Source organism: Corvus kubaryi, unplaced genomic scaffold (genome assembly GCF_017639235.1).
Source record: "Corvus kubaryi isolate FWS band 111438036 unplaced genomic scaffold, C.kubaryi_AGA036_p1.0 61982, whole genome shotgun sequence".
NCBI lineage: Eukaryota > Metazoa > Chordata > Aves > Passeriformes > Corvidae > Corvus > Corvus kubaryi.
The window spans coordinates 6638-16807 of NW_024581433.1; the positions used below are offsets into that span (position 1 = coordinate 6638).

Genomic DNA, 10170 nt, shown 5'->3' on the forward strand with positions numbered 1-10170 from the left:
CAAGTGTCTGCTCAGTGGGGATGGGCATAGGGTAAAGAAACCTAATATTTAATTGAAATATTTAATTGAAAACATATCCAAAAGGCTGCTTCCCTGAATTTCCCATGTCTGCAGCAGTGACCAGAAAATCAATTGCCTCTTTACACTTTCCCATACAGGCTTCAAGGGCTCCCTGTGGTGGTGCAGCCTTGCCAGCCCCTGTCCCTAAGGATACCCTGCCATCAAGATGATCCCTCCACACGTGGCAGAACTCCCTTCATGGGCTTCCTTGGTTTTCATGCCCAAACCCACCATAAGTCACTTCAGGCAGCTCTGCAGGACAGCAAGGCTTTGGGAGGGATGTGTGACCCACCCTGGGGTCTGCACACCCACGAAACCCTGAGAGCAAATCCTGCCTTGATAGAAAAACTGTAACAAACAGCTTAATTGACAGGGACTGGGGTGAAGTGTACCCACCAAATGTCACCATTCTCGTTTGTTTTGTGTGAAGGAGACTGCTCTCCCAAAGCACAGAAAACTTCGTTTGAGATCCAGTGAGTCTCGTAACCAGACAAACCTTTTACATCCCACCCAAACCTTTCACATCCCACCCAAAAAGCACCTCAGCTTGTGGGCGAGCTGTGTTTTGAGGTCACCAACCCCATTTCAGCCCCTCTTTTTCCTCAGCAGCCCCACAGTGGGAGTGATGCCAAACAGCAAAATCGCGGCCACTCAGGGACGGAATTTGGGTTTAGTCTGAAAGCTGTGATTTTCTGCCTCAAAACCCCCCCAGAAACACAGAAGTCTTGCATCTCAAATCCTGCCTCTGGTTGTCTTCTTGACACAACTCCTTCGCTGCTGTTTCCCTGCCCCTTGCAGAGCCCAGTGCTGCCGGAGCTGCTCCTGCGGCCCCGCACGTCGGCAGTGGCGGCCGGGGCTGGGGGCCGAGGGGGGCTCAATATGGGCTGACCGGGGCGTGCTGTCGCCACAGCAACCCTGTCCCCTGCTCTCCAGACCCCCGGGGCTCCCCGGCAGCCACGGGGGCTGGGAAGGCTCGTGGCAATCTGCTGGAGATGGAGCGACATCCCGGTACCCGCCCCGGTGCCCTGCTGGTACCCGCGGAACCGGCGCTGGGCTGAGTGCTCGTTAAAAGGGGAAAGGAATCTGTTCCCAAATAAACCACTGAGGGCGGCTGCTGGACACCCCCATCCCTTCAGTCTCTGTGGCATCCCTGGAGGAAGCGGGTGGGATGTTTTGGGAGCAGCGTCAGCCTCGGGGAACTGTCAGGTACCACCTGTGGGGCTGGCAGCTGCCAAATCCCACTTTTCCAAGGCATTTTGGGAAAGATGGGCTTTGCGTGAGTTTATGGCTATGTCCAGGCTGGCCTGTAGGAAACAGAGATTCGGGGAGGGTTGGAGATAATCAGTGATCCCTTTTTGCAGGTGAAGCAGCTCAGCTTTTTCCCTGGGAGGGGATTGGGATGGGGAGGGAAGGAGATGGCTCAGGTGTTCCTTGGGTGAGGTGAGATGAGCTAAGTGCTCCACTGAGCCCCTGCAGCTGGGGCTGAGGCGCAGGGAGAGCACAGAGAGTGCCAGAGCCTGGGGGGAGAGGAGCACAGAGTTCTCCAGAGCAAGGTAAGGCTGAAATGGATTTTATTTGGGATTTCCTAAAAGGGTTTGTGGTACTGGGGTGCTTTTTGCAAGGTCTTGCATGTGTAGCATGGTTGGAGAAGCCAGGGAGTGAAGGTGTGGAGCTCAGGCTGGTGTTGGTGATATCCAAAGCTCTTTTCCTTGGTCAAAGCAGTCCTGGTTTTACTGGGATGGCAGAAGTTGGACAGAACTACCTGGAGGAAGGACGAAATGCTGGCAGGAGGAGCTGGTGGAGGTGAATGCTGGTAGAGAGGGGCGTGCTTAATGTCCTGGTGTCTCACAGGGAGGGCTGTGGGGGAAGAGTTCCCACTGGGTTTTCTTTCTTTGCTGCGGTTGTGCTGCCCCCTTGTAGAAAATGTGAAATTTTAGGAGTGTTCTTGGAATTGTGATAGTTCTAGCTCCCTTTTGCAGAGTTGCAATGAAATATGAAACTCATGGCAATGGTTTTCTATTTCTGTTAGAAATGCCTTCCAAAATGGGTATATTTAATGTATAAAGTTGCTCGGAATTCCTAAAGGCCCCAATTCAGCAAACTGCAGCCATCTGTTCTCATGTGGATTCTTTATAGGGCCAACACCTGAAGTGCTTTGGGGATTTTTTTTTTTTTTTTCTCTTTTCCTGAGTGAGCAGGGGTCTATTATAAAGACACCAGTGCAAAAGGCACTGAATTCTGTGAGTCAGGGAGATGGAATTGGAGAAACATGAGGTCCTTCAGCCTGTTCAGGTGGGCTGGACTTGTTGCATTTTGCTTTTGCCTGGTTTGTCCCAGCGCTGCAGGGGATTGTTGGAGCCAGCTCCCCGTCTGATGGCTGAGGTAGCACATTTCTCTGTGCATGGCTTGGATGGTGTCTAGACTGGGCTGGTCACTGCCCAGTCATGTTGCTGAGGCTGAGCCCACAGCTCTGCTCTGTTGTGGGCTCAGCACCTGAATCACAAAAATGCAAGAGCTGCAGCCATGGTTCTGATACAATCTCATGGCACAACCATCCGGGGCCACAGGCACTACTGCTTAACCTCAGCCTTGTTCACTCCAGACCGGGGAATTACAGATTTAGGGTTTACAGCTTCGCATCCTAAAGCTGTGATTTTGTCCCTTATCACTGGGGCTGTTCACTTGTCTCCCCTAAACCTGATATTTTTTTCCTATTGCTAAAACCTCTTGAGAAATGTGTCTGCTGTGTGATTTGCATCGGACAAGTACGGTCAGAGCTCATGGAAACACTTTGGGAAAGCTGTCTCCACACCTTGCTGGGTTGATTTACTCAGGAGGCAGTGAAAGAATCCTGGATCGGCTCGGGATTTGCAGGGAGGAATTGGGAAATGAAGCAAGAGTTGATCTCCCTCTTACGGCCGAATTCCGAACAGCCGCGCTTGGAAAGGGAGGGAAGGAGCAGGAGAGACCCCAGCTGCTCGAGGTTAAACTGAGCTCTCTGTAGGCAAACTGGTAAAATATGTTTTTCACTGCAGTATAAACCACAAAATATCTGTGAAAGAGTTAAACCGCTTCAGTCCTCTGTGAATTTGAACCTAGAACTGGCCAAATATATAATTATGGAATCCTAGAATGGCTTGGGCTGGGAGGGACCTGAAAGATCACACAGAAAATGGCAGTTTGGTTCTGCTCCCTCTGGTGAAGCCTGCTTGAGTCAGTGTGACCCGCTCGAAAACTTTCTTTGCAGTTGCAGAGGGGCTTGAGGAATCCAAAATCCACTCAGGTGAAACTGTGACCTCGATGAGATGATCAGCAGCTGTGGTTTCTGCCCGGCTCTCTTGGTAACCTGCTCCAGGTGTCATTGAAAAGCATCTCTGGAGTTATCACAGAACAGTTACAGAGCAAGTGCCTCAGGAATCATCCCTTTATTTGATGTAAGATTTGTGTAAGAAGTTAAAAAAAATTAGAAAATGCCTATTAATTTATAGCAAGAATCAGCCTTACTTCAAGAATATGTTATAAACACATTATTCATCATTTAATTCCAGTACTTGTAATTAAGTTTATCTTGGGCTGAAATACGTAAGTTTATAAAAATGGATTACTTTGTCCGTTTGATATGTGCTACATGTACAGTTTTCAGGAATAATGGGGGCAAGGCAATGGAATTCTGCACTCAGTTTTCTAACATGACAGCATTTGGGACGCTGTCAGAGGGACAGAGAGATCAGAACTGCTCTAAGGCTGCAGGCCAGGGTTTCATGGGGAGAAGGGAAAATAAGGGAAGTTCTGCAGTGCTGCAAGTGATGCTTGTGCAAACATCTCTGTTTATTGTGAGCTTCTTGATTCCTTGAGTGTCTCAGACCTCTCTGCCTCCCCAAACTCTTCAGGCTGTGCTTAACACACCCAGCACAGCAAAACCTGACTCATTCCTGAGCTTTAGTCCAACATCCTGCTGCAGGAACAATTTCACTTCTACGGTGGGTACAGCTTTGTTCTGGTGTGAAGATTTCTATTTCATCACTGAGTTTTTAAGGCTGGAGTCCTGATTCTGGCTGTGACACTGAGAGAATTTAATCAAAGGGCACTGCACAAGTCCTTCGTCACAAGGACTTGGTGGCTTTTGTCACTGTCCCATTATGTCAGGGGTGCTTCCAAGGCTCTGATCCAAAGCAAGGACTTCAGAGCCCAAACATTAAAGCCTGTGATTCCAAATTGGCTGCCTCAACTCTTCAGGTGCTTCTGTTGTGATCTGAAGGTTCCCACAGCCACTGGAGCTGTGCACAGGCTGGGCCCCACCAGAGGCACAGCAGTGTCAGAGCTCAGAGTTTAACACAGAGAGAACAATGGAAAAGCCTTTTAAAAACTACCCTGGCTGAGTCTATTCTCCTTCACTCATCTTCTAAAGCAGCTGTCAGGTAGGAAATGCAGGTTCAGGTTCCCTCCTCACTGCAGTAAATCCAGCTGGACTTGCTACAAAACCCCTGAGCTGGTGTCCCTGCTCCCTGACTACTCCAATTGTCATCCAGAAGTTGCCTAAGCACAGTCAGAATCCTTTTCATTTGCTTTCTACACTCTTAACCTTCCCCTGAATAATTGCTCAGGTCCAAAGAAGTGGTTGAGAATCTTACCAGGAGGTAAAAGATTCTTTTCTGTCAAGAGCTGCCCTTAAAGCCCTAAGGGAAAACCTTTATTACACATTGGAGCAGCCTTTAACCCCCCAGACCAACATCCAGCAGAGAGCCCTTTACTCATAACAATCCTCACAATATTTTACATTTTTTGAGACATCTTCTGTGGAGAGGATACTAAAACCATCTCATCTCATGATAAGAAACAACCCCATGTTGTTAAACCTGGATTAACCCCAAACTGTGTAAGGTCACACTTTCCTTAGGGCTCCAGCCATCAGGACTCACAGATTTCTTCAAGTAGTTTCTCCTTAAGAAAAAAAAACCGAAGAAGCCAGGCCTCAGAGATGCTTTTTGAGGTGTTTTATTGCAAAAAGGTGTGGACATTTGCTGGCAGAAGAGGTGATCACATTCTCCATTTGACTGTCATCCAGAGGACACTGCATGCATTCAAGCTGAAAGCATAGGACAGTTTCCACCAGGCACCTGAGAAAGAAAAGTCTTCCAAGCTGAAGAGACAAATTTCCACCTGATCCCCTACTCTGGTGCGCCCTTTGCTTCCCAGAGTTGCCTGGGAAATAGGAGTGACATCAGCTATAGGCATAGCCAACTGTAAACGTGTTCCTGTGTTCAACAGAATTTACCTGGATGATTGATCCTGAAGCTTCATCTCCAGTTCTGAACAGGAAATGCCCTTCCCAAAGCAGGCAGGGCAGTGAGTTACACCTGACTTGGCACCTGCTGCTCACTGCTCCCCAGCAGAGGTGCACGAGGCTTCCTCTCCTCTGGCTTCTATCAAAGGAAATCTGACAGCTCTACTTGGTCTCCAAAAAATACCCCACCCCCAAACCCTCCTGCCTTTCTTTGTGCTCCTTGGAGCATCTCAAACCACTTCCCTACTCCCTCCAGACAGCAGACAACTCCCTTTTTTCCTTCCCACCCCCTTGCCCAAAGGCATGACTAATGAATACATGCTGCTCCCTGCAGTTCACAGCAAAAACCTCTCCACACTCGGGCTGTCCCTCCACAGGCAGAACTCCAGGTGCACCTGAATTTCACCATTTCAGTGCCTATTTCCCACAGGCCTAATAAAGGTTAATCATCTTTGGCAGACAGCAATCCTGCACCAAAGGGAATGAGGAATCCATGGCCAGTCTAACAGGGCATGTTGCAACTGCAGCTGCTCAGTAGCAGGATCTCCCTGTAAGGAAAAAAAAGAGAGTTTAGAGGATGTGCAAGTCAGTGCATTAGGATGGATTAGGATACATTAACAACTGCACTTTGCTGTGGGTTATAATGGACTTTTAAACTCCTTGAACCAGACAAATGCAAAAATTCAAGGCATTAAAGCTGCAAGTCACAAGTAAATAACTTGAGATGATATTACAGCCACTTGGACTTCTACTATTAAGTTAAACCCCCGTGCTGGTTGCTCTGATAATTCCAAGCATTAGAACAGCTATTTCAGGTTCTTACTCCTTCTAAATAAATCAGATCAGATGGAGTATTTTTGCTCTCAGAAAGCCCTGGCAGATGGAACAACTGACAACGAACTTCCTTTCATGCAGCATGGTTTTAAGCTCCCCAGATTGAAATTTCCCATCAAGGCAGTGGTTCCTCAATATCCAAATCAACCTTCAGATGCAGGGCCTTAGCAAAGATGGGCACATCTTGTGCTAAGACAGAGCAGCAATTATGGCCCCCTGAGGCCGCTGAAGTTATTTTAATCACAAAAGCCAGAATGAACTTGTTTGCCACAAAGGCACCCTCAGTCCCTGCAGCTGGAAGATCCAGGTTGCTCTGTTTAAACCAGTTAATTTGGAGGGAGCAGTTTTTCACTCCCAGAGAGGTTGCCCTTACTCCAGCAGGACTCTTTTGGTCAGTGACAGTTCAACCCTCCAGTGTTTGTTCTAAAGCAGAGTTATCTAAAACTTTCAGTGCTAAACCACAATAACTTGTCACCACTCTGTTCTCAGCCGTGTTTCAGTAAATGATGTATATTTTTAATCCATTTGATACAGTTCTGAAGGCAATCCAGCCACTTCCATGTCAATGCTGCTGGATGTGCTTTTTGGATTTTTTTTTTTTTTTTTGGATGTGCTTTACTGGACTAAAAGGCCTTTTGGCCTGAACCAAACACTCTGGCAGAGTGCACAGTGTTCCTTGATAGCTGATTTACATCATCCCTATGTCTCAGTCCCAGTTATTTTTAGCAGCCACTGGAGTGGCAGCAGCTCAGGGGGCTGTGTGACAATGACAGCAGGCTGCTGATCAAAGTGTCCCCCCTGCCAAGCCAGGCAGGCTCAGCCCCCTCTATCTTGCACTGTCCAAATACAGAGATGAGGCACAAGGAGTGTCAGCAGTGAGTGCACAGATAGCAGACCTTTAGGAGGCATCCTGAGATGGAGCAGGAGGATCCTTATTCTCAGGCTCTGGAGGAGGAGCTGGCACATTTTCCTCTTTCTTTTGTGCAGCCAAAAATTCATGAATCGCCCTCTCTATCTGAGGCCTGAAGATGTGGTTTAGTTTTGGATCCACCACCTGAGAAATAATTCTGTCCACTCCAGCTTCCAGCATTCCTGACCTTGAACAAAGACAAAGAAGTCATTCAGTTCCTCTGAAAAACTTCTCCCCAATCTCCTCCAGCAACTCTCCAGAGCCCTCCTGTCAACTGCAATTAGCATTAACATGGTGAGAACTGCAGCCTACTCAGGAGATCCTTAACAGGGACTTGTTTCACTCACCTATTTCTCTCCCTGCAGAATTAACAACTCACATCTGGTCTCCCAGGTACTTAAACGACACCTTGGCCAAGAGCCACTTTTAACAGGGCTCCTGTGGAAACCAGGTCAACATGAAAGCAAACAAACACATTTTGGCACAAATACACTTTGGCACAGAAAGAGAAATAAGCTATTCTGAGGGGAGGGCAGGTGAGAGCACAGGCTTTTTTTTTGGCTGAGTGGAAGGAGAAGAGCCCTGCCCCCTGAGAACAGGACTGTCCCTTGCTCCTTGTAACAGTCTAGACAGAGGGGTAGGAATTATAAAAACAAGACACTGAGCACACAGCAGAGGTTCTGGACTGAGCACCAGGAACTGAAGCGACTGATGACCTCAGGGGCTGCGTCAGGCTCTTGGATTGTGGGGCACAGGCTGTCTGGGAGGCTTAAGTCATGTCTGCAAGGGAGCAGGGACAGGAAGAGGAGATGTTCATGGCACTGGGAGAAGGAGCCACAGGATAATGAGGCCACGAAGGATGCAGGGACAGAGCACCCCGTGTCACCTCCAGGTAACAGCACCCTGGGTGGGCAGGACACACACCTGGACACCCCCAGGGCTCAGCCCTGCCACTCCAGGAGCGACAGAGACCCTTCAGACTCCCCAGGACTGGGGCTGTTCTTTACACCACAACATTTTGTGTGCAATGCCTCGTCCTCCTCTCCCTGGTTAAAACTCAGCAGCTCTGGGAAGCAGCACAAGCTGTCAGAGTTACAGAATGGTTTGGCTTGGAAGGGACCTTAAAGCTCATCCAGTGCCACCCCCTGCCATGGGCAAGGACACCTCCCACTGTCCCAGGCTGCTCCAAGCCCCGTCCAACCTGGCCTTGGACACTGCCAGGGATCCAGGGGCAGCCACAGCTGCTTTGCACACCTTGTGCCAGGGCCTCAGCAACCTCACAGGGAAGGATTTATTCCCAATATCCCATCTAACTCTGTCAGTCTGAAGCCATTCCCCCTTGTCCTGTCCCTCCAGGCCCTTGTAAAAAGCCTCTCTCCATCATGTTGGCCCCTTCAGGTCCTGCAAAACCACAGTGAGGTCACCCCAAAGCTTCTCCTCTCCAGGCTGAACAATCCCAGCTCTCCCAGCCTTTCCCCATAGCAGAGCTGCTCCAGCCCTCTGCTCATCCTGGTGGCCCCAGTGCAGCTGAAACAGCTGGACAAGAACTGTCCTGTGCTGCAGGAGCTCAGGCTGCTGCAGTGACTGCTGCTGACAGGGGCTGGAGTCTACACACACAACTTTGGGCATCCTCAGGATTCTTTTGTTAAAGGATCTTTAAAGGCTCTTCTCCTTCCTGAAAGTTAAGATCAAGGTCATCCAGCTCAGTACACCAGGCACAGCGTTTTTGCAGCAATAATTTGGACAGCAAATATCCATATCCCACCACTCAAAAATACCCATTTCAGGCAGAGCAATAATGTGCATTTTTTGGGGAGAGTTCAGACTGCAGACCCCTCTTCCAATGGAACTCAGGAAGCACAACAGAAAGTGCTGTGAAAAATTCAATTCTGCCAATTCTCCCTTGCCTTAGGTGATAGATGGCTCATCAAATCTCACTTATTGTGCAGGCTGCTGCTCACTTACTGAATCACACTCTGCCTCAGCCCGTTCCGTAACTGGTTCTTGTTCATGGCTGGGTTCCATTCCTGCTTGTCCAGGTGGGTCGAGACGAAGTTGTCGACTTTCTGCCTCAGATTCTGATAGGCTGGCTAAAAAAATTAAAAATAAATCCAGTTCAACAGCTCAAATACCTCCAAACAACCCCCTGCCAGAGCCCTTCACAGTGCAGCTATTGTCACACACAGACTGCTCTGCTGTCTGTGCTTCCCTCCTTTCACCCTCTGAACAAAGATAATCCTGTTTTCCCTGAGAACACAACTGGAAATTGCACAGAACACTCAGTGTGTTGTTATAATAATTTAAATAGCTGGATAGATTGCATTTCACTACAATTTCAACCCCAAACTGTGCAGACAGAGGTTGTTTAAGCAGAGTTCTTGTCTGGAAACCCTCCACCCCAGAACTCCTAGGAAACTGGCTGAGCAATACTGTCACTAACCAAGAACTTGAATTATTTGCTTCTGTGGCATTAGCAGAGAAGAATAAAAAAGATGTAATTATAATTTTAGGAATAACTATGATTATTTGAGTTTTATCAAAGGAACCATAATTCAACTGAACAGGAATTTAGCCAACAAATCCATAAAAATACTCAGGACTGTCCACATCCCGGACGCAAAGGAAGGACAAGAGGGTAAGGGGGATATTTCAGAGTTTGATGTGTTGTGGTGTCTGTCCTGGGCAGCACGGACAGAGCTGCTCCCTGCAGGTGACACAACAGCTTTGGGAATGGTTTAGGGTCACGTGCTGGCCCTGGATGAGGACAGCAGATCCGAGGACATGGCTCTTGCTGGAAGCATAAAATTTTAGGAAAAAAATTCAGCAGGTGTTGAATTTTGAGAGTCACTGCTAACTACCCAAGTTGTCACTGACAGCCCAACTTCAATACTGGCAACAAATGATGAGGGGTTTGTTGTGGCTGAGAAAAAAATTAATGTTAAACAACACTCTGAGAACATCTACTCAAGAAACAAAGGCTAAATACTTGGTTTGAGAATACAAGAACGTTTGAGAATATGGGAATTTTTAAAATAGAGGCTTAAGAGCAGCACTGTTCTTATGGGAAGCTCTTTTCCCAGCA

General features: G+C 48.2%; 1 protein-coding gene across 1 annotated transcript; it reads right to left on the bottom strand.

Annotated features, from left to right (window-relative positions):
• Positions 1-5039: 5039 nt before the first annotated feature.
• Positions 5040-9178, bottom strand: LOC121672416 (biorientation of chromosomes in cell division protein 1; the record flags this gene model as incomplete). Its single annotated transcript, XM_042045058.1, has 3 exons — positions 5040-5892; positions 7075-7275; positions 9054-9178. Coding segments are annotated over 2 exons (324 nt in total), but the record flags the coding sequence as incomplete, so codon positions are not given.
• Positions 9179-10170: the final 992 nt, after the last annotated feature.